This window comes from Canis lupus, chromosome 14, assembly GCF_003254725.2.
Source record: "Canis lupus dingo isolate Sandy chromosome 14, ASM325472v2, whole genome shotgun sequence".
In the NCBI taxonomy this organism is placed as follows: domain Eukaryota; kingdom Metazoa; phylum Chordata; class Mammalia; order Carnivora; family Canidae; genus Canis; species Canis lupus.
This window is the reverse complement of record NC_064256.1, coordinates 27,290,129-27,313,921: the sequence shown is the minus strand read 5'-3', so window position 1 is coordinate 27,313,921 and position 23,793 is coordinate 27,290,129. Positions and strand designations below refer to the sequence as shown.

At 37.9% G+C, this 23,793-nt stretch overlaps 1 protein-coding gene and 1 long non-coding RNA gene across 3 annotated transcripts in view; one reads left to right on the top strand and one right to left on the bottom strand.

Annotated features, from left to right (window-relative positions):
* Nucleotides 1–23,793, bottom strand: part of SCIN (scinderin) — a 77,657-nt gene that overhangs the window by 1,266 nt on the left and 52,598 nt on the right. For both annotated transcript variants that reach the window (XM_025471188.3, XM_049093636.1), the window contains 8 exons: nt 23,504–23,719; nt 21,226–21,347; nt 15,392–15,482; nt 12,605–12,775; nt 7,224–7,401; nt 6,410–6,531; nt 2,769–2,846; nt 799–859 (listed from right to left, as the gene is read on the bottom strand). In XM_025471188.3, coding sequence (XP_025326973.1) covers nt 799–859; nt 2,769–2,846; nt 6,410–6,531; nt 7,224–7,401; nt 12,605–12,775; nt 15,392–15,482; nt 21,226–21,347; nt 23,504–23,719 — 1,039 coding nt within the window. The remainder of the gene's footprint in view (nt 1–798; nt 860–2,768; nt 2,847–6,409; nt 6,532–7,223; nt 7,402–12,604; nt 12,776–15,391; nt 15,483–21,225; nt 21,348–23,503; nt 23,720–23,793) is intronic.
* Nucleotides 1–23,793, top strand: part of LOC118350589 (uncharacterized) — a 33,496-nt gene that overhangs the window by 4,576 nt on the left and 5,127 nt on the right. The gene's annotated exons all lie outside the window — the stretch shown is intronic.

Sequence of the window (23,793 nt, the reverse complement as noted above, 5' to 3'; positions counted from 1 at the left end):
TTGCAAATGGCAAGATTTCATTCTTTTTGATGGCTAAGTAATATTCCATTCCATATGTGTGTGTGTGTGTGTATCCATTCATCTGTTGAGGGACATCTGGCTCTTTCCATACTTTGGCTATTGTGGACATTGCTGCTATAAACATTGGGGTGAATGTGCCCCCTCAAATCACTATGTTTGTATTCTTTGGATAAATACCTAGTAGTGCAATTGCTGGGTTGTAGAGTCAGTTTTGATTAAACTAAAATTTATAGAATGAAAAGTATTCCAATAAAAGTAATGAATCAAATTTCCATTGCCCCAAAGTAGCCAAATACTGTTCCATATGAACAATTCCTTATTGATTTATCTCCTTGCACATGACAGTCTAATGATTGCCTAAAAAATTTCAAACTTTATAGAATTATCCTTATGGCATAATTATTCTTGTACTTTTCAAAAATTAAAAAAAAACTGTGCCAAAAAGAACAGTACTACTCAAAAAGAATTTTTAAAAATCTACGTTATCATAGTGATAGAGGTCTTATATTTCTATAATAAATACCATTAATTGAATTTAAAGTTTTCAGAATTAATTAATCATGTTCTAAATTAGGTAACAAAACATTTTTCTTATTCTTACTATGAAGTGCTTCAGTTAAAAAAAATCCATTACTCTTTAGTTCTGAAAGTGAAAGCTTACTAGATTCCTCTCAGTTTTAATATGTAGTTTTGAAGAATGTGGTGAAAAGAACAGTCAAGATCTTAGTAATAACCACTCAGGGTAAATGTCATCACTGTTCATGGGATCTCGCTTACCAGACTTCAGAGACTCTGTTCTCTCGACTTCATTGGCATCTTTGCCAACCCAAATAAAAATCTGAAAAATGAAACAATAATAATATGTACTGTTTGGGGAGTATCAACTTGGTGCAAGCCCTATGCAAAGTGCCTTCACACATCGCTTATTTCATCTTCACAGCAAGTCCTGAAGTTAGGGATCCTCGTGGAGAAGGAGGTGCAGAGAAGTTCCATCCTTCTCCCAATGTTTGCACTTATTAGGAGACACTCTAAATTGATAGCCAGCCAGTGACTCCAGAATTCAAATTCTGGCATTTCAGGTTTATATAGTATTTTCTAGTTTATCGACTTTCTCAAAACAACATATTGGCTCTTTTCTGCAGGCACCCCTTGGGGTTGTAAGGCAGTCTTGATCCCCATATTATTATTATCTTGGGGGGACCACACTTAGCTTGTTTGTGAGGACCTCAGACTCCCTTGCAAAACCTCTGTCTTAAGCCTGTAGTATACACCTAAAACTGTATCCTCTAACACTTTGGTGTAAGTGCTATAATGATTAGTATTTAAATACTGAGGTTTTTTTTTTAACTGATATAATTACATATTCTGTATGTATCTTCTTGTCAAACGTGTAGGTTGTGAACTTCAATACTGAAATATCTCTATTACCTTATATTTAAATCACTTTAAAATAACTTGTTGGCAGACAAATTTTGACCCAATTAGTTTTGATTGTATTCTAATTCATACTGAAAGCACTGAAATATTTACTTGCAGGGCACAGAACAAACCATAACAGCACAGTCATAAAAATGAAAAATATGATCTAAAAAATGAAATGTAGTAAGGGAAATCATCTCAAGTATCTATGACTATAGAACGGACTACAAACGGAAATAATTAAATTCTCCTGAATAAGGAAATGCCATTCTTATTTTATAATTCTTAATATAGAAAAGGTGTTTTATTCACATGACATTTTAAATTTCCTATCTACAAATAAGTGATCCATTCACCTGGAGAGAATCTATGACTAATTCCAAATTCACATATGGTGATTCTAGACCAAGAAGCCAAGGAGTAATATGATCAAATGACTTTAGCAATTAAGAACAGACCCAGAATTAACAATTACTGGGGTCGACTCTAAGATGAGGCCTAATTCAGATATGGGTTTCTTTTTATATATATATATTTTATTTATTCGTTCATGAGAGTCACAGAGAGAGAAAGAGAGGCAGAGACACAGGCAGAGGGAGAAACAGGCTCCATGCAGGGAGCCCAGTGTGGGACTCGATCCCAGATCTCCATGATCACGACCTGGACCGAAGGCGGCACTAAACCACTGAGCCACCTATGCTGCCCCAGATATGGGTTTCATAATTGTTCTATACAATTTAGTTCCTAATATATTTACTTTTCCCTTTCACTATTATTAGCTTACACAAAGGCTAAAACAACAACAAAAAAATCCAACTATCAGGCACAGCATGCCAAATCACCATTCATTTTCTCCCAAATAAAGATACACACAACAGTAACATATTTTACTGTTTAGATTCAAAATTATTCTGCATCTGCCTCTTCCCCAGAGCAGAGGTCCCCTATGATGACTTCTTGTTAGATTTTAAGAAAAATTCTAAATCTTTCAGTCTTCCCCATGGCACTATACCCCCATGGCATTGCACCCACTAGTGTGTTTACTAGTTAAATGAATGGATGAATGCATGAATAAATTGGGAATGAATGAATTTTAGAAATAAATGAAAAATAGAAGTTTTTTGCCTAAAACTATACACCCACAGATGGTAGCCATAGAATTTTTCCACATTAAGAAATCAATTTGCTATATGTATTAGTTTTATTGTTTTTGCCAAACTATGTTGTCTTTTTAAAATACAGCCTAAATCTATTTATTATTAGACTTGTCATTTTTCAAAGTTGGTTTTGTCAGCTCCCAAGTATAAGCACAGCAAATATAGTTTTACCTGTTCCCAAGCATCTAGTAACATGACATCATCTTCTGCTAAATCATCCTGGGTGAACTCTCCTGGAACCTCTTCAATCTGAAATGTATGAAAAAGTTTTATGATCAAACAGTAAAGCAATAACTTTTCTAATACACAGGTTACAAACACACCGTATTTTTTGGAGCACCACAAAAATAAAGCCTGATAGTCACTTTTTGGGTTCTTTTTGGATAATAAAGGTTTAGATAATTGTTTATCTGTTTACTCATGTATCACAAACTGATGGAATCTTATCTGGGAAGCACAGTGCTTCATATAAACACTGCACCAGAATGCCTTAGGTAGGCTATCGCTCATTTGTGACAAGCTGCTTCACAGATTTCCATTGTCTTTCTAGTCCCTAAAGACACTGGAGTTTATGGTCTAAGTATTAAATTTGTCTTTTATTTTGTAGGTCAAGGTTATTATCATTATTTTTTAAAGGTTTATTCATTTATTTAAGAGAGAGAGACCACAAGCAGGGGGAGGAGCAGAGGGAAAGGGTGAAGCCTCAGACTCCCCACTGAGCACGGAGTCCTACTTGGGGCTTCATCCCAGGGCCCTGAGATCATGACCTGAGCCCAAATCAAGAGTCAGTTGCTTAACCAACTAAGCCACCCAGGAGCCTGGTCAAGAATATTTTAATAAGATCAATAGGTCTGGTCATTTTCTAAACCAACTATTTTTGCCAAGATGATATAATATTCCATATGCAAAGCTTTATTATAATTATTTTAAATGGTTAAATTGTGTTCTCTGTAGTTGACATTAAAGGTTACTGGGAAGGGTTAGTTTAATGCACCCACTACCAGTGGCAGATATTTATCTGAAGTCCAAAATTTTTAAAGGATTCTGGATAATGAACCCCCTGATTTTTAGGAAGATGTAGCAGATCAGATTACAGTTCTTAATTCTTTTCTCCTTCCCTCTGCTGTGTGACTCTGTAGTATAGTTGAGTAAGTGGAGGTGCCCTCAGCCTTGGCCATGTCATATTAGCAAATGTGACTCATCAGAGGCCCTCTTGCACTCCTGGGCTCAGTCACTGAAAAACAGGCATGAATCCAACCTGTAGCCCAAAGGAGAACCTCCCAGCTGGGCCTGGCCCAGGTAAATTTGGTCCCAGGCAACCTGCAGTTTCATATTTGTTGTAATCTGATAAAGCTTTGAGACTGTTATACAGAAAACAAACAAAAACTACTTACAGAAGGCAAAAACTTAGTTTGTATTATCTTTTTTATGGAATATTTACCAATCACAGAGTGATTTAAAAAAGCAAAAACTTTAAATATCACTTACTCCATATAAAGCATGATTCTAAAATCTTTTATATGAACAACTAATTTCATATTCATACAACTGAATGAAGTGGGTACTAGGATTTTCCCCACTTTACAGATGAGAATACTACAGCACAGAAGAGGGTAAGTAACCAGCCTAAGGTCACATAGCCAGTAAGTAGTATCACCAAGTAAGTGATACTGCACAGGCAGATGGGATCTTAAACCTGTGCTTTTAAACCATAGGCTCTGCTGTCTTGTGTGAATCAATATGCCTAAAGTCTACTTTCTGATTATGATAGCCAGATCAAATACTTGTTAATGACATTTTTTCCTTAAATTGTGAAGGAAATGGTCAGAGTTACAAATATCAAACAAGAAAATGAATAGGTGTAGGGGAAAGTATATTTCCCTTAAATATATTCATGACAAAAACAAAGACTAATAGATTTTTTTGAACCTGACTGAGAACAAAGCCTAGGTATTATTTTTGTAAAACCTATCTTCATTGGAAACAAGCATGTCATTTACAGCAATATTAGTATATAATACTAATAAGAAATTACAGAATGATTAGTTGAAAAAGAAGTTGTTTGGATGCCATATCAAATTAACAGTTAAAAGAGTAAAATAACATTATTTCTAACAAGTTTCTAAAATTCAGGGATTTCTGCGCAAAATAAAATAAAATAAAATAAATAAAATAAAATAATAAAATAAAATTCAGGGATTTCCTAGGAAGTAGTGAGCAACTGTGGTGCCCAGCAACCAAATATTTATCACAATTCAAATCTTTAATTTGAATCTTAATTTTTAGGGCAAATCACTTATAATCTTCAAATGTGGTTTAAACATGAGCAGTTTCTTCCTCAAAAAACCTAGCAGGTCAAACAGAAAACAGAATTTTTATGGTTAAAGTGAGATAAGAGGGTTGTACTCCAGGATATCTTGGAGCCCAGTATAAAATCAGTCCTGTACACCAGATACTTCAAAATGTCTGGAATTCAAAGCCTGTGTGTGAATGACTATAAAATAGAATATTCTTGCTGATTTCAGTTTATTTGCAGGTGTGTACGTAGCTTTCAATGATTCTGCCCAATGATCATAATATTTTCATAATATTTCTAGGCAGTCAACGTGGTGAAACTTTTTATTCCCTGGGAAACTGAAGTGTAAAACTGACACAGTTTGATCAGAAACTACCATGGTTTCCCACAGAAAGTGTCAAATTATTAAATCAGTAAATCCAACCACATGCATATTCATACAGCAACAACCTCATGCTGACACAGGTGCAAAGTAGCTGCTATTTTTAAAAGCAGCTTTATTTATATAGTACTTTACAGTATTCCTACGTTTTGACATCCATTACACCATTGACTCCTTTCCTGTGTATGTGTGTTCCTCACTCTTTTTTATTGTAGTTAAATACATATAACATAAAAATTACAATTTTAATCATTTTCAAGTGTGTATGTATATATTCATATATTCTATAGTATCCACCTCCAGACATTTTCATCTTCCCAAACTGATTTCCACACCTACTAAACATTAACTCCCCATACTAACTTCCCCTCACTTCTTTCTTTTTTTTGAAAACAGGCATTTATCTAATTTCAGAATTACATGTAAGATAGACCTGTTTTAGTTCTTTCCACAGTTTTGCTTTATTGCTTACCTGTTTTCCTATTTTGTTTAGGTATCTCATACATTTTTATTTTATTTTATTTCAATTCTATTTAAATTCAATTAATTAACATCTAATGTATTGTTGGTTTCAGAGGCAGAGATGATTCATCAGTCTTATATATACCCAGTGCTCATTACATTACGTGTCCTCCTTAATGCCTATCACCCAGTTACCCGCCCCCCCACTCCCCTCGAGCAACCCTCAGTTTGTTTCCTATGATTAAGAGTCTCTTATGGTTTGTCTCTCTAATTTCATCTTGTTTTATTTTTTCCTCTCTTCCCCTAAGCTCCTCTGCTTTGTTTCTTAAATTTCACATAGGAGTAAGATCATATGATAATTGTCTTTCTCTGATTGACTTATTTCACTTAGCCTAATATCCTCTAGTTCCGTCCATGTCATTGCAAATGGTAAGATTTCATTTTTTTGATGGCTGAGTAGTAGTCCTATACGTATACGATGGAATACTACTCAGACGTCATTGACTCTTAAAACCACCGTCTGTAGAGCTAAGATTATCAACTGCTGTTTGCAGATAAGAGGGCTAAAACTGAGAATCACAGCAATGACATGGCTGAAAAGTGTTAGAGCCACACCAGAATGCCTCTCCCAATGTTGTTTGGTTCTACCCCAGTATTTCGCAAGACACTCACAACAAATCTTCCAGTTTTATTAGAGCAGCCATAAAGCCGAGGCGGGTGGTCTTCAGCCTGTGTTTCTAGCAGTGGAGAGGTCTGGTAGTCTTTTTTCCCTCCAAGGGAATTCCAAAATTCCTCTGTGAAAAACACAATGAGTTATCCATTGCATTTCCAGGAGCAGAGAGTTGGTCTTGCCTTATTTTTTTTTAATAATAAATTTATTTTTTATTGGTGTTCAATTTGCCAACATACAGAATAACACCCAGTGCTCATCCCATCAAGTGTCCCCCTCAGTGCCTGTCACCCATTCACCCCTACCCCCCGCCCTCCTCCCCTTCCACCACCCCTAGTTCATTTCCCAGAGTTAGGAGTCTTCATGTTATCTCTCCCTTTCTGATATTTCCTACCCATTTCTTTTCCCTTCCCTTCTATTCCCTTTCACTATTATTTATATTCCCCAAATGAATGAGACCATATAATGTTTGTCCTTCTCCAATTGACTTATTTCACTCAGCATAATACCCTCCAGTTCCATCCACGTTGAAGCAAATGGTGGGTATTTGTCATTTCTAATGGCTGAGTAATATTCCATTGTATACATAACTGGTCTTGCCTTATATTAACAAATGATATTATTTCACCTTGACCTTAATGTCAAGAAACTACTTAAATATAGCAGGTATCTTCACCCACTTTTGAAACTAATGGAAGGATTTACAATGCCCTATAAGTGCTTTGAAGGTCTTATTTATGAAAATAATGAATTATATGATAAGCAATTGTACCAAACAGAAGTCCTGGCTAGTGTCCTTGACACTGCAGTACACACCTGGTTCCTTGCCTTCTTGAATCTTTGTGGTTTTGCATTTGAGGACACTTGCCACATACTCAGCTCCTTTCTCCTCCTCCTGGCTAGCGCCTTTTCCTATCCAGATGTAGCCATTGTTTTGTCTCAGTTTCAAGACAAAAACATCATTGGAATTCAAAGACTGTGCATCAACATCTACCTAGAATATAAAGAAAAATGACACAGTGATTCAAATTCATTGCGACTCCCTCAATAAACATGTCTGAGAAACTGACAGGGACAAACCATCCATCGCCTTCTGTCCTGATCCCAGGGTGGCACTGGGACACCACGATGGCCTTAGAAATACCAGTAGCACCTTGCTCTGTATCACTTTAATGCTCAACTGCCTGCAGAGAGCAGCACAGGGCTCTAAGAATAAAAGTAGCCAAACTTAAGTAACAAGTAACAAAGATAATATTCAAAGAAACCATAAGAACAAGTATGGGCTATGATTGATGTTTTGGAAGTGGGTGTAATATGCATACATGATATACATAAAGCAAAGATGTTCAGTTCTTCTCTGCTAAAGAAAGTTTTCCAAATAACCAAAGCGACACCTACCCAAAGCAATCTACAGATTCAATGCAATCCCTATGAAAATACCAACAGCATTTTCCCACAGAACTAGAACAAACAATCCTAAAATTTGTATTGAACTACAAAATACCCTGAATAGCTGAAGCAATCTTGAAAAGGAAAAACAAAACTAGAGGTATCACAATTCCAAACTTCCAAGGTATACTACAAAGCTGTAGTGATCAAAACAGTATGGTAAGGTACAAAAATAGACACAAAGATAAGTGGAACAGAATACAAAAGCCCAGTAATAAAGCCACACTTATATGGTCAATTAATCTTTGACAAAGAAGGCAAGATTATGCAATGGAAAAAAGTCTCTTCAACATGTGGTATTGGGAAAACTGGAGAGCTAAATGCAAAAGAATGAAATTGAACCACTTTCTTACACCACACAAAAAAATTAACTCAAAATGGATTAAAGACCTAAATGGGAGACCTGAACTACAAAATTCTTGAAAGACAGCACAGCTAGTCATTTCTCTGACATCGGCCATGACAGCATCTTTCTAGATATGTCTCCTGAGGCAAGAGAAACAAAAGCAAAAATCAACTATTGACACTACATCAAAACAAAACAAACTTCTGCACAGCAAAGGAAATAACCAACAAAACTAAAAGACACCCTACTGAATGCGAGAAGATATTTGCAAGTGATAAATCTGAAAAAGGGTTAGTATCGAAAATATTTAAAGAACTTAAATAACTCAACACCAAAAGAGCAAATAATCCAATTAAAATTGGGCAGAAGACATGAACAGACATCTCTCCAAAGAAGACATCCAGATGGCCAACAGACACATGAAAAGATGCTCAACATCACTCATCATCAGGGAAATGCAAATTAAAAACACAATGAGGGATCACCTCACACCTGTCAGAGGGCTAAAATCAAAAACACAACCGTTGTGCACTGTTGGTGGGAATGTAAACTTGTGCAGCGACTGTGGAAGACAGTATGGAGGTTCTTCAAAAAGCTAAAATTAGAACTACACTATGATCCAGTAATAGCATGACTGGGTATTTACCCAAAGAATCTGAGAACACAAATTTGAAAGGATATATGTGCCTGTGTTTATTGAAGCATTATTTACAACAGCCAAATGATGGAAGCAGCCCAAGTGTCCAATGATGGGTAAATGGATAAAGAAGAAGTAGTATATATATATATATCATTCAGCCATAAAAAGCAAGGAGATCTTGCCATTTGACAACATAAATGATCTACGGAGTATAATATTAAGTGAAACAAGACAGAGAAAAACAAATACCATATAACTTCACTCATATGTGGAATTTAAGAAACAAAGCAAATGAACAAAGGGAAAAAAAAAGAGACAAACCAAAACAGATCCCTAACTATACAGAACAAACAGAGCTACCAGAGGAGAGGTGGGGGGATGAGTGAAATACACGAAGGGGATTAAGAGTACACCTATTACCATGAGTACCTAGTAATGTACAGAATTGTTGAATCACTATATTGTACATCTGAAAATAATATAATACTATATATTAACTACACTGAAATTTTTTTAAAGCTACCAAAGGACACCTAAAAAATCATAAAACAGGGACTGGAGTCCAATGTCAGCAAAGAAATAACAATGCAAATTCACTAAAGGGTTCTCTGAGCTCTGATAAATTGTAACTCAAATTGTGTAAGACTTTAGCAGATTAGTAACACAGCACTGATATGTCCCTTTCTTTCAACCAAGAAGCTGTGGCCACTGTCTGAGATCAGCTAGGTTAGCATAGTTCTGCTCTCTATGATCACAGAGAAATGAGAAGGACCCACTTGGGCTCAGGCTTTGGCCTGAAGGGGAGGCTGAAAGTGCAACATCAGGGCAGGGCAAGCATGTACAGTCACAGGCCAAAGGTCCTATGATGGCCCTGTGCCTTCATGCCTATAAACTTGTGATTCTGTGACTCTGTGTCAGACTCTGTGAGGACCTCTGTCTGACCACATGACTATGTGACTATGACAGTATATGAATGACTTTCTGCACCACTGAGGGACTCAATGTGATGAAGAAGAATCAGTGAGCAAGCCTGAAATGCAGCAGCCATGACAGAGAAACAAAATCAAGGGTGGAAAAAAAAAAAATCAGGGTGGTGTTCTGAGCCCAAGGGCTGAGGGAGTTTCAAGAAGGAAGTGATGCTGAGCTGCCCAATGATGGTGTTTCGTCAACTGAGTTGAGCTGCCATTAATTATGTGGACAGTTGGATTTCACCAAGTTCATCAGGACCCTATTCCCAGAAAGAGCACTAAAGGAGGAAGAAATAGATACTGGAAGTTTTATTTTTATTAATATTTTTATTAAAGTATACTTGACATACAATCTGTTGGAAATGTTAAAGATGTGTTCCAAGGGTTGGTTACAATCATCTCTTTTTTGTAGGAACAAAGCCTTTTGGACTAAGAGTCAAAGGAATCTACCAGATGTGATGATGGAGACTAATAAGAACCAGGATTGCCAATTTCCTCATCCCAATGTCTCCTTATTGCTACAAAGAGCTTAGATGATAGACAGGGGACAATAGGCCCCCACACAGAGCAGTGTGACATCAGGAAGGTAGTTCCAAAATAGAACATTATTCAGCTTTAGCCTCCCAAGAGATGAAAATAGAAAGCTTTACAAACAATGATTCTGATGAGCACATTTCAGACAGGAGGGGAATGTGAAGGACAGTTTGAGAGGCAGCAAGCAAACAAAGAAACCACATCATAAGCAGCTCACATGTCTCATAAGAACATGCATGCCAGAAGAGACCAGGAATGCAAGGATTCTCACTGACTCTTCCATCTAAAATCAGCTGAGAGTGCCTGCAGAGGAGAGCTTACTGGTTAATGTGACAGATTAAAAAGTATATATATATGTATATATATCATAATTGAACACATGAGAATCTGTGTACAGAATGTTCTAGATGAGGTCAATACATATGACGGCATTTAAATGATATGACTGAATGAGAATGCCATGGAGACGGCCAAGACTGAGCGTTGGGGGGTTTGGAAGACACACAGAGGAAGAGAAGCAGAAACTGGATTGGCGTGAGAAGTGGAGTGAAAACACTCTTCAGAAGTTTGGAGGAAATCTTGATAAGTGTGGTGCTTCAAAGGTCTTAGAGAAAAAAACAAAAAACAGTGTTTCAAGAAGCTAGGGAAGAATGATTACGGCAAAGGCCATTGGAAGCTTAAGGAAAGAGGTCAGAAAGAGGTTTGACTCCGTTAAAGGCAGGCATGAGGTAACAGGCCATCAGTGGCCAGAATGAGAGGAGAAAGGGCTTAACCATGAAGGGACAGGGAGTGAGTGAGGACAATGCTTTGAGGGCCTGTGCTCTTAAGCAGGACAGAGAAAACAACATGGCAGCTGGGAAGATCAGGGTTAAGAGAGTTTTTAAAGGAAGACAGGAGCGTTTTAAAGGCATGCTTGCATTCTGAAGTAAATGATCCAGAGAGGAAGAAGGCGCTGCTGATACAGAAGAGTAAGGAGATCACTGCCCACCATAATGATGAACTGGAAGTGAAGTAAGAACACGAGACCAAGGGAAATTCAGGAAAGCCCGTAGGAAGGCAAGAAGGCAGGGGTTATGGACAGAAGTTGGAGGTTCTGTCCTCAGCGAGACAATGGCTGAAGCCACCATAGAATAAGAGAGGAAGGACTGGCAGCTCCATGGATGGCGGCACCAGGAAGCTAAGGGAGGAAGAGTCTGATAAGAAGGACAAAAGTCAAAGAGGCAAGAGTGAGCAAGGGGAGTACCCTACCCACACCCCTACCTGGTAAGAGGACATTGGGGAAAAACAACTATAGAGGGCTGCATGAGACTCTGTGTCCTCAGAGGACAGTCACAGAGCAAGAAGGTAATGGGGGAGGCTGGTTTAGAGAAGAGGTTGCAGGTGGAGGGTATGCCATGACCTGCCCAGTGTCAAGGGCTTGGCTGAATGGATTGTGTGAACGGGAGGGTTGGCGGGTGGGTCCGAATGTGGGGGTTACAGAATGTGTAGGGCAGTTTAGGTATGACTGGAGAGCCTTGAGATTTTTTTTTTTATAAATTTATTTTTTATTGATGCTCAATTTACCAACATACAGAATAACACCCAGTGCTCATCCTGTCCAGTGCCCCCCTCAGTGCCTTGAGATTTCAATGGTGACTGAGGTGTCTGGGTCATGAAAGGTGATGGATTATCTAGAGGTCAAAACACTCAGCCATTTAAACACCTGGGCCTACTGGCTTGTCCATACCTGGAGGTCTTCTTGTCTTCTGACCTGTGATATGGGGTTTGAGTTCTTTGACAGCTGCTGTCAGAGACAGCTTATTTGGCCGGTTGAGTAATGGCTCTGGCCCAATATAGGGAAGCTTGCCTTCCGCATTTGTTACAGTTGTACCAAGAAGGGTTTTCCCTCTCAAATTTTCTCTGTGTGACCACCTGACCATCACCTGCCATCCATCTTCCTCCAGGCCTTTCAAGATAAAGCTTCAATTGCCTCAGGCCCTTGACCATTTGATCTGTTACATTATTCTTAAAATTCATTTGTTTTGATACAATGCAACTGAAAAGTGTGAGAGGCCTGGTCTCTACAGTTAACTTTTTACTTGGTTCTCCTGCTTTTTTTTGTTTTGTTTTGTTTTGTTTTGTTCTTATGAGAATAATGGATTAATTTTCAAAAGACAGGGAGTTTACTTGACAATTTTTTTGAAGACTCATATTTGTTAATGGCTCAGGTCCACTGGGAAGTCCATAAATAGGGCACGTTTTATTGAATGCATGACATTACCTCCATGATTCTGGTGATCGATGCCAGGTTTCTCCGGACTTGAAAGAGGCGTGTAGGGGGAGCAGGTGCCTGACCTCCTTTCTTTGATGTTCCATTCTTGTAAATAATGAGCGGTTTGTCTTTGAACAAACTCAGCAGGTGAGCAGGCTCTTTGCCTTGGGAGACTCGGATCTGGGAGGGCGGTGGATAAAAGAAATGTGATGAAGGGCACACGAAGGAGGGTTCTATTTCCACATGTGTTATTTTCCTTTTAGAAAACAAAACAAAAAATAAATAATCCAGAGCAGGAGGCATGATGATTATCAGATAATATAGGTTAATGCTAATCAGGCACAGTGTTCTTTACTTAAGAGTCTTTGACTCTAGACACAGTTCGCTGAGCCATTTCTTGTAGGGGGAAACATCACCCTACTGCACCACTTCCTGCATCCAGAAAGTATAAAATCGTGTGTTCATGGCCATCTTCAAAAGAGAAAAAACAACAAAGTGCTGATGTAAGTCACTGTAAAAATTACTCTTTCTTAAAGAGCACCCACATTTGATAGCTGTGTAGTGACACTCTTGTTTCTGAAATGTTTTGGATCTTGTTCAGAAGATAAAGAGATGTGCATGTAAATGCTTCCAAAAATAAGATGACACCGAAGCATACTCATTACTTGTACATATCTACAACTATGAAATGAAAAATTATGATAACATAGCCTCTAAGCATCAAAATCTGGCAACAATAAATACAATATATTTTCTACTTTTTATTCATAGAAATGGTAATATATTTGCTTAATACAAGCACTTTAAAAATATGTAATATAAGGACTTTTCAGGATAAGAAAATTGAAAAAAGTAAATGGTAAATTATTTAATTTCACCTATTAGCTTAACACCAGATATTGGATTAGAAATGAGTTTCCTATTTTTTTTTTTTTTTAAGATTTTATGTATTTATTCATGAGAGACGCGGGGGGGGGGGGGGGGGCGGGGCAACAACACAGGCAGAGGGAGAAGCAGGCTCCATGGACTCGATCCAGGGTCTCCAGGATCATGCCCTGGGCTGAAGGCAAGCACTAAACCGCTGAGCCACCCAGGCTGCCCGAGCTTCCTATTTCTTACATAAATTATTGATGCAATTTTTTACATAGTTCAACTTTTGTGTAAGTTCTCTATATTTTTTCAATTATTTTGCCCTATGCTAAAAATGAACTGTCTTACACTCCTAGTGTGTCTTTTTCTAGAAGCCAAGTAAATGAGAATGCTGATGCACATACCATAGCAGAGAGGTCTAAAGAACGTTGAAAATAATTAACTTTCTTTCTTATTTTATTAAAAAAATTTTTAAGTAAATTCTATGCCCAATGTGGGGCTTGAGCTCACAACTGCAAGATCAAGATTCACATGCTCTACTGACAGAACCAGCCAGGCACCCCTTACAGATATCTTCCAATTAGTAGACATTCAAATAAGCAAGTAGTAACTTATGAAAATGTCTTTTAAGTCACAAGGTTAGCTAGGATTACCTAAAAAACTGTTGTTGGCTTGGCATTTCCTGTAACAGTGAGAAAATTTCAACTGCCAACATAAAAAAAAAGACGGCCCCTGATTAAGACCCATTTTCCACTGCTAAATTAAAATAAAAGAGATAAAAAGTAAGTTGAAAAACTTTCACTACTGCTAATGTACACTACAAAGAATTTTAAAACAGCAGTACAGCACTGGAGCTGCTTATACATTATTGTAAACTACTGCCATCTAGTGATTAAACTAAACATTACCATTTCATTGTGAATTTAGGATTCAGTGAGCTAATATTTTTTTTTTTTCCAGTGGGCTAATAATAATTAATGGAAATTCATTCACTGGGCATACCAAATATTTTATTACAAAAGACAGAATTTATAAAGCACAATGTAGATCTTCAAAGTTTTTGCATATTTTGGTAAGGAACACTTTAAAGATCAATTACATGACACTGATGTCAGTTCTTAACTAGAAATATTTCTTCAAGGGGATCCCCGGGTGGCTCAGTGGTTTAGCACCTGCCTTCAGCCCAGGGTGTGATCCTGGAGTCCTGGGATCGAGTTCCCATTGGGATCCCTGCATGGAGCCTGCTTCTCCCTCTGCCTGTGTCTCTGCCTCTCTCTCTCTCTCTCTGTGTCTCTTATGAATAAATAAAATATTAAAAAAAATTTCTTCAAGAAGTGAATGTAACAGTTCATGGGAAAGTAGAATTCAGTGCATTTTAAAAATTCAGTCATCTTGCTAATTTATAAAAAAAAATTAAAAAGTTTATATGAACATTTACATTTACATTCAAATTGCTTTATATATATCTGTTAACAAGCACCAAGACAGGAAAGAAACCAGCAGGAAGACCAAATTTAGCGTCCACATCTTAGATTCTCTGTACTAAAATATTTGACTTACCTCCCTATTTAATTATTACCCTTTAAGAAGTAAAGACACATTTACAATGATTTGAAAACTGGAAAGTGATCACCTGGAAATAATAACTTGGGTAGAATCGTTTAATGTCAACTGTCAATTCTTTGGGTTCCTTAGATCTATTAATAGCTTTTTGTTTTTGTTTTTAGTTTTGTTTGCTCTCTCTTTTCCAGAATCTGAGAGAAATAGTATGGCATTAAAGTAGGAATATTTAAGTTGCAAAATGAAAAAGATGCAATATTTAGAAAATGTCATATTCCCATCCCAACTTGAGAGGAAGGCTTTAACGAATCATCTGGCTAGCAAAACTTTAACTTGCGTGTGCTCTGGGAGTAAAACTATCCCAACCTGCACAGCCTGTCCTCTGAGGGACCTATCCAACTGAACCGTCAGGAATGCAGATGTTGTCAGTTCGTCTCGTGTGGCATTCGCTCCTTGCCTGGAGGAACCAAAGTAAAATAAATTAGTTTGTATTTACATTTTAAGACTTTCTAATGTAGGCATTTCAGAGACTTAAGTCATTATGAAAGATCAAGATGAAACCGTTTTGACGTGATATACCCACAGAAGCTATTGTTTTTTGAAAGTACTAACACTGAGCCATGGACTGCCCTGTGCGTTGCCTAGGACTACACATGATAATTATATTTCTGTCCTCATTTTATAGAAAAAAATATTGAGGCTTAGCTCCTTATATAACATAGCTAAGTAATCAGGGCAGTCTCATTTCAAGTTGGAGCTGCCTATTTTGGGAAACCATCTCCACAGTAAAAATAATACATTTGAGTAGAATAGGAGCCTCATCTGTTAGGCTGGATATTAGAAGCATCCTATCATTACATGAATGTTTGGTGACCATAGTAACAAATGTCTGGACCCAGAAAAATCAAGAAAATAATCATCAGAAGTAGGGAGTGGAGTGGCCCTGTTTTGTCATTCTAGCGATTCTTTAAAGGAATTATCAGTAAAACCATAAAAGTGGCTTACTTCTACCAGAGACCCAGATAATAAGGGCCAATAAATCAGTTCATTCAGTTCATTTCCAATTTCTCTTTCTAAGGTAGCTTGTGATTATATCTCCAAACTCTAGCTTAACCTGTAAAGCAACTTTTGGGAGATCTGCTTGTTTGATGACTTTGTGGGGGTCGGGAGGGAAGCCAAAGCACTGAGCAGTTTCTTTCTAGCCTATTTTCTCATCTCTGTCTCACTAGGGGTTAGCAGGAGAAACACTAATCCTGGAAATGGATTTGAGAAGTTAACCAAGGCACCCAGGTGGCTTAGATGGTTTGGCATCCAACTCTTCATTTCAGCTTGGGTCATGATCTCAAGGTCATGAGATCAATCTCCACATTGGGGGCTTGAGAATTTCTCTGTCTCCTTCTGCCCCTCTCCCCCCACTTGCACACATGCTCTCTCTTTCTAAAATAAATAAATAAATCTTTTTTTTTTTTAAGAAGTTAACCATATCTTTTCTTCTGAAATTTTAAGAGTGACCTACTTGTCCAATACCCAGAACAGATTAGCAGTAACCTCCCATCCTGGGCAACACACACATATACATACACACACTACACACACCCCAAAACACTGGGTACAGGAAACATGCTTTGTTTATTTCAGAATATTTCATTGCACCAACAGGGTGAAATGATATAAAAATGTTCACAATGGGGGCGGGGGGCAAAAAAAAAAAAGGGACATGCTCACATGAAGCACATATTTGAAAGAAAATTAAAAATGTTTTCCCTAATAAAGACACTCATGAAAATATAGTCCTTTAATGCTAATAGCCTAAATTTTCAAGGAGCCTATAATGTGAACAAACACTTCTGTGAACCACCAGGACCACAGAGTGGGGAGTAACAGAACTGTGGGTGACAGCTGGATCTGTTACCACTTGTCATTTCTCTGACACATCTGCAATTCCCTGACTTCTCCATTTCCTCTTTGTTTCTGTAGAAAAACACTCAACTGACTATCGACAGTATCACCAAATTTTTGTTTCAATTCCCATTTTTTTACCTCTGAAGTATTTCAACAAGCAAACCTGGAAAGCCTCACCAAACTTACACCTTTGGACACTCTCAATACATTTTTCACTACTTGGGGCACCTGGGTGGTTCAGTGCTTGAGTGTCTGCCTTTGGCTCAGGGCATGATCCCAGGGTCCTGGGACTGAGTCCTGCATTGAGCTCCCCATGAGGAGCCTGCTTCTCCCTCTACCTATGTCACTGCCTCTGTGTGTCTCTCATGAGTGAATAAAATTTTTAAAAAGTTTTTCTTCACTATTTACCTCTTCTACTCCATGGCAAAGTGACCCATGCACCCAACCACACAGATTCAGACCAGTTTGCTTTATGGATCTCTGATGCAGGGGGTTAAATACGCTACTGCAACTAATACATAATAAAGTTGCTCTTTGTCTCTAGCTTTGAAAATCTATGTTTGGGCGCTGGCGGTGGGGAGCAACAGTCTACTTTGACATGATTTCTTCTTTATAAACTTTTGGCGCTTGTTACAAATTAAAAATAAATGCTGCATGAAAATGGAATTTATTGCTTTGAGAGATTCATCATTGCCATTGTTCAACAATATTTGTTTAATTTCAATTACCTGACATTCCAGAGAAAAGATCACTGCTGAAATGTTTTTTCACCCTACCATTTTAGAATATAAGTGGTTTCAGGAATAAAAACAATAACGTATATGTGTGTTCAGTAGTTAATTCCAGTCCTTCACCTTCTGCTGTGCCTCCTGGACTTAAACATTTGCACCCCTGCACCAAAATTATCACATCAACTGTGAAGTTGTTTAGTTTGAAAGATAATCTTCAAGAGATCTGCTTATTTTCTAAATATCTCTTCACTGTTCTCATACAAGCTTTGAAGTCCTACAAACCATGCAATGTTAACAAACTTCTGTATTTAACATCCATGATATTAAATGGCAAAGACTCTCAAAAGGACTCTCAGGTATCTAACTTATATTCTTGATATTTTATAAAAACGCAATTCTCATCATAGAAAACCCAAACACATAAAATTGAAAAGAACAAATTAAATGATCTCTCCCTCCATTCTTGTCCCATCCCAAAGAGAGTAACTATTAAGAGTGTGGCATATTCTCAACTTTTCCCTTTGCATTTTTTACAGTGAGGGTCAAACCTGCTCTCCTCCTAAGTTTTCTATCTCAGTGAATGAAACACTACCCACTTGTGCATGGACTAGAAATCTGGGGTCACCCTTGATGTGGTCATCTTGTTTCCCATAGCCAGTCGTTCAGATGCCAACACCTTAATACCACACATTGGTATTGAGTTCTCTCCCTGATGCTTTCAACACTCAGTTCTGGCCACATTCTCATTCAGCTGGATGACTGCAACACATTCCCAATGGCCTCTCCTGCCAACGATCTTCTCCTATCAGTCCATTCTCATAGAGATGTCAACCAGAACAACTTCTCTAAGAGGAAAGCCAATCATACTACTGCTCTGAGCAAACTCTTTGACTGGTTTCCAATACCCTGAAAATAAAGTTCATGCTCCCCAGACACTTACAAGGCCATTCACCGGTTGGCTCCTTCTGATTTCTCCGATTTTATCTTTTGCTCCCTAACTTTGCTTGTTACTAGTAGATGAGAGCATACTTTCTCTGCATTGCTTAGAAAAACTTCTCTATTTGCTGGCCTGCCTCGCTGATACTTCTGCTTCTGCTTAGATGTCCCTTCTTCTAGGAGCCCTAGGAGTGGGCTTAGAGATCTTGTCTTGAATTTCCCAAAGATCAGCTTGATTTTATCTTAAAATACTTCATACTTTATTGAAGTGCCTAATCACCTGCTTCCTTTCAAAGTGTAAATTCTTAAAACACAGGTCATATATTTTTTTTAACCACTCTATCTTTAGTATGTATCTAGCACAGTGCTTGCCACATAGAAAGTGTTCAGTGAATACTTTCAAATAATTTGAGAAATAGTAACTGCATTTAACATTGATCATCTGATTTCATCTGTTTTAGTTATATCCACATAGTTATTCACATAGATTACAAATTGTTAATTTTTCAAAATAGTCTTTTGAATTCCTTGCTTAGTCTTTCTTGTTTGATCTAAGTGCCACGATCAATTATATTTTTCATATACAAAAGAGACTTAAAGGACACCTGGGTGGCTCAGCGGTTGGGCGCCTGCCTTCCGCTCAGGTCATGATCATGGCATCCAGGATCGAGTCCCACATCAAGCTCCCTGCAAGGAGCCTGCTTCTCCCTCTGCCTATATCTCTGCCTCTCTCTCTCAGTCTCTCTCATGAATAAATAAATAAATCTTAAAAAAAAAAAGAGTTAGACGAAGACTAAGAAACAGAATGTAAAAGAAAAGCTGACTGAGAACAACTGATTATCCCTACAAATGCCAGGCTTTGTACAAATACTTTTCTGAATTAAAATTTTGGAAGAGGAAATGCCAAATGGCCAAATACCAAGGTATAGCTGCACTCAGCTTTAGACTTAAAGAGAGCTATAGATCAAGGTGTGAGATGTTGCTTCACCAATTACGACAGTTGTGAATGTGGGGCAAATTACTTAATCCGTTTGATTCTCCCTTCCCCTTATTTTTGAAAATAACACGGTTGTAAGGAACAAACATAATAAATGGAAACATCTAGCACTTTGCTAGTACAAACACGCTGCTCCAAAAAATGGTTGCTATGAAGATGACACCTTAAACACAGAGTCAAATAGCTAAATACATTAATCCTTGACAGAGTATGATGGGAACCATTGCCTAAGGCAGTGCAGTGCCTGTTAATCATGAAAGTGCATGTGAATCATCTGGTGATCTTTTTAAAATGCATGTTATACTTTAGTGGGTCAAAGGTGGGTATTGGGATTCTACATTTCTAACTAGCTCACTGATGATGCTGATGCTTCTGGTTCCCAGACCACCCTTTGGGTACCAGAGCCTACAGGATAAAGATAATCATTCCATCTCCTGAACATGGTTGGGTTCAAGGCACTGGTCAATGTAAGTGGTAGGTGGTCACACTATAGGATGGAGGTGAATCTGTCAACTGGTAGGACCCTCACCATGTCAGCAGAGACCTGCGTCCATGTACCACATAGGCAAAAGTAGGATTCTCTTCACCCCTGCACCTCCTACCCACACCTCTCAGTTTTATGATCTTCTTTGAAAAGGTTTTTCTTTTTTAAAGTTTTATTTCTTCTCAGAAATATTTTATTTTACCTGATTTCTGTTAACAAAAAATTTGAGAATCACACACTATATGACTTGTTGCAGAATCCTCATGCCTTTGGAATAGCCCAGCATGGTATGTATACTTAACTTACCTGATTGGATATTTCCCATTGGTCAGGGACTTAGCATGGACTCTTAGTAAACTTAACCCTCAGTTAACTCAAATCATTATGCAAAACCATATAAGATGTGGATACACTGGCATTTTTTTTCTCTTCTATTGCCACAAATTTCATGAGGACCAAGAGTAAAATGCATCATTTTGAAACAGGGTCATAAATTATATATATATCACTTAGAGGGTTTGCCTCACTGCAATTTCACAGCTCCAATTAAGATGGACTTCGGTGAAATTTAACAATAAGCATACATGGTAGCCAGTGCTGGCCAGCTGGAGTTAGCTTGCAAGGGAGGTGAAATATTCAACTACATACCCACTAAAAGAATACTACATTTGGATATCAAAATCTTTTTCCTAGACTAGAAAGAATGATTTTTTGAAAAAGATTTATTTATTTATTTGAGAGAGTGAGAGCATGCATGAGTGGGGGGAGGGCCAGAGGGAGAAGGAGAGAATCTCCAGCAGATTCCTCACTGAGTGGAAGAGGCAGACCCTGGACTTGTTCTCATGACCCTGAGATCCTGACCCTGAGATGATGACCTGAGCTGAAATAAAGAGAGGCTGAATCAACTAAGTCACTCAGATGCCCTTAGAAAGGATGATTTTCATCTAACCTCCTCATGCTTGTGGACAGGAGTTACAAAATATAGTCAAAAATCATACTGAAATAAAATTCCACATGCATGCTATACAAATCTCACTGGACTAACTATAGGATAATTCTACCCCATATCCCATGGAATTTAATGAAATGTCACTTTGGAGCAGAATCTGCCTTCTTTGAAACTTGAGATTTATGAAAGAGGAAAACTTACCATGTGTAGATAATCTGTCCTCCAGGATAAGTATAGAGGATAATGTAGCAGTCACCACCATAGAATTCACCATATGAATTCTGGTCAATTTCGACCCTACCATTATTTTCTACACGCCAAATCTGAAAGGAATGGAATGTGTACCAAAATTAAAATTTTCTTGATCTAATAGTACTTTTCAGAAGGCAAAATATTAAAATTTTCTTGACCTAATAGTACTTTTCAGAAGTTAAAAAAACTTTTTTTAGACCTATTGTTATGTTAAACAATTTTTAAATTACTTTTCTAACTAGTTTTCAAATTAAACAATGAGAAGAAATTTTATCAGTTTGACAATTTTGTTGACTGATTTTTTAGGTGCTTATATTTTTTGTATCCTCCATAGTACTTAGCTCAGTTCTGAGCCTATTAATACATACCTACTGTTCGATTGGTTAGTGAAAATAACATGAGACTTCAGTGGAATAATGAAGTAAAACATTCAGCCCAGAAATATATCCCTTGTATAAAATATTTCAATCCTCTGGGAGATAACTTGTTTGTTAAAAATTTTTTTTTCCCTGCGCTGTAAGGCATGAAACCAATATCTCCTCAGGCAACAGTGACAGATTGGGACCAAATAATCAATATGCCAATTGCCTGAATATTTTCAAGAGGTGCCATCCAGACATAAGACTGAAAAGATAAAAGTAGGCAGAACCAGTTTTTTTCTAGTTTCTCATCCTCATCACAGATTAAAAACACTCCAAGTTGGAGAGATGAGAGTTTTAGATGAACCAAGAAAGTAACAGGAGAGAGCCTGCCAGGCACTTTGTGTATGCAGGCCCCACTGGGGAGGGGGGAGGTAGAGGATATGCCCCTTGCTTTAAAATTTGGAGATGAACAAGTGGCAGTGCTTTCAGAGAGAAGCATGACATCCTGGTGAGCTGAGGAGAAACAGCAGCACTGCCAGGCTAAACCCAAAAAAATCTAGAGAACGTTTCCAGACTTCAGAAGTCCTGGGATGACTCAAGACATCTCAGAGACAATGTGACCTGACAAAGGAGACTGCAGGTGATGCTGGGGAACCAAATCTGAAACAAGGCTCTCTGGCTGTGCTGAGCTTAAGAAAAACATTATCTGAGTAGGAGACAGACCCAGACCAGAAGCTGATACCCCTCGGACAATGGCCATAAGAAGCATTTGTCCCTTGGCAGTTCCCACAACCCTTGGAGAGCTTAGATTCACACTGTGTGTCTTTGAAAAGAGGAAAAACTACTTCCTAAGTCTCTCAACCATATACCTTGCTCCAAACACTGTAGGAAGCCTTGGGAATACAACAATAAAATATTCAATCCCTGCCCTCAAGGAACTATCAAGAGGGCTAGGAAGAAAAATGATCAATTCTGCAATATTTTATGATGGGTTCTGTGAAAAATATTACTTATAGTTTGAGCACAGAGGAAGGCTGCTTCAGGGCAGAGGGAAGGCTTTTTAAAGAGATGCAGCTTGTGACTGAACGGAATTATGAAGGAGTACATGTGGAGACTTTAGCCAGAGGGAGAAGGGAGGGGTGGAGCCCTCAGGCAGTGGAAAGGTGAGACAGAGAGGAAAGCAAGGATCGAATTATGAAAGTTCTTGCAGGCCCAGATGAAGTTCAATGTTCTCAGGAAGACTATGGAGAGCCATTAAAATATTTTATGAGAAGATGTGACATTACCCAGTTTTTATTAAGTGAGATTACTCCACAGTAGAGGGTGAAGAGAGTTGAATTAAGGAGAATTATAGGGTGTTATTAGCATTTTTTTGGCAAAAAAGGGGAATAATAAACAATTTGAATGCTCTAAAAATATCTGTGATTTTAGCACATACCCATTTTACTTTTGTGAATACCTGTAAGGTACAAGGAAAGGTCTAATAATGGTAGTTGCTACACTCAAAGCAATTTGCCCTGACTGGACAATCCCAGTTCCAGGAGCAGGAGCAATTCTGGACCAGGAAAAAGACAGCTGGGTTCCATATCACATCTCTGAGATGATAATGAAGTGATCTTGCACGAATCACCTAACTTCCTGGGATCTCAACATACACATTGTAAAGCAGGATTGAAGGTCAGCGAGTATCTTTTCTGGCTTTAAATTTCCTGATTTAATATATAGTCACTGACCATCTTCATTAACAAATAAAATTAACAAGTAAAAGTACAATGTTTGTAGTTCTCTGAAATTACATTTCCAGGTATACTGGTGTAAGTGGTCTTGATGAAAACAAACACACAGAAACAGAAACAGCCAAATACCTCCACTTTGCCGGAACCATCATCCACCATATTGTGCTGGGCAGCCATCTGTGGAGAAGTATGTAGTTTTGAGGCATCAAATGGAATTTGTTTTATTCGAGCCACTTTCTCGGTAACATACACTTTCCCAAAGCCATCACTCTGATCCTTCTCTCTCCAGTCCTTAAAGAACTGTTTGAAGATCGGTGTTTCCCCTCCTTCTGGAAGAACTTGAATCTAAAATTTAAAAAAATAATAATAATAATAATTACAAAAAGAAAATAGAGGAAAGTCATTCATCCAGTAGTGGA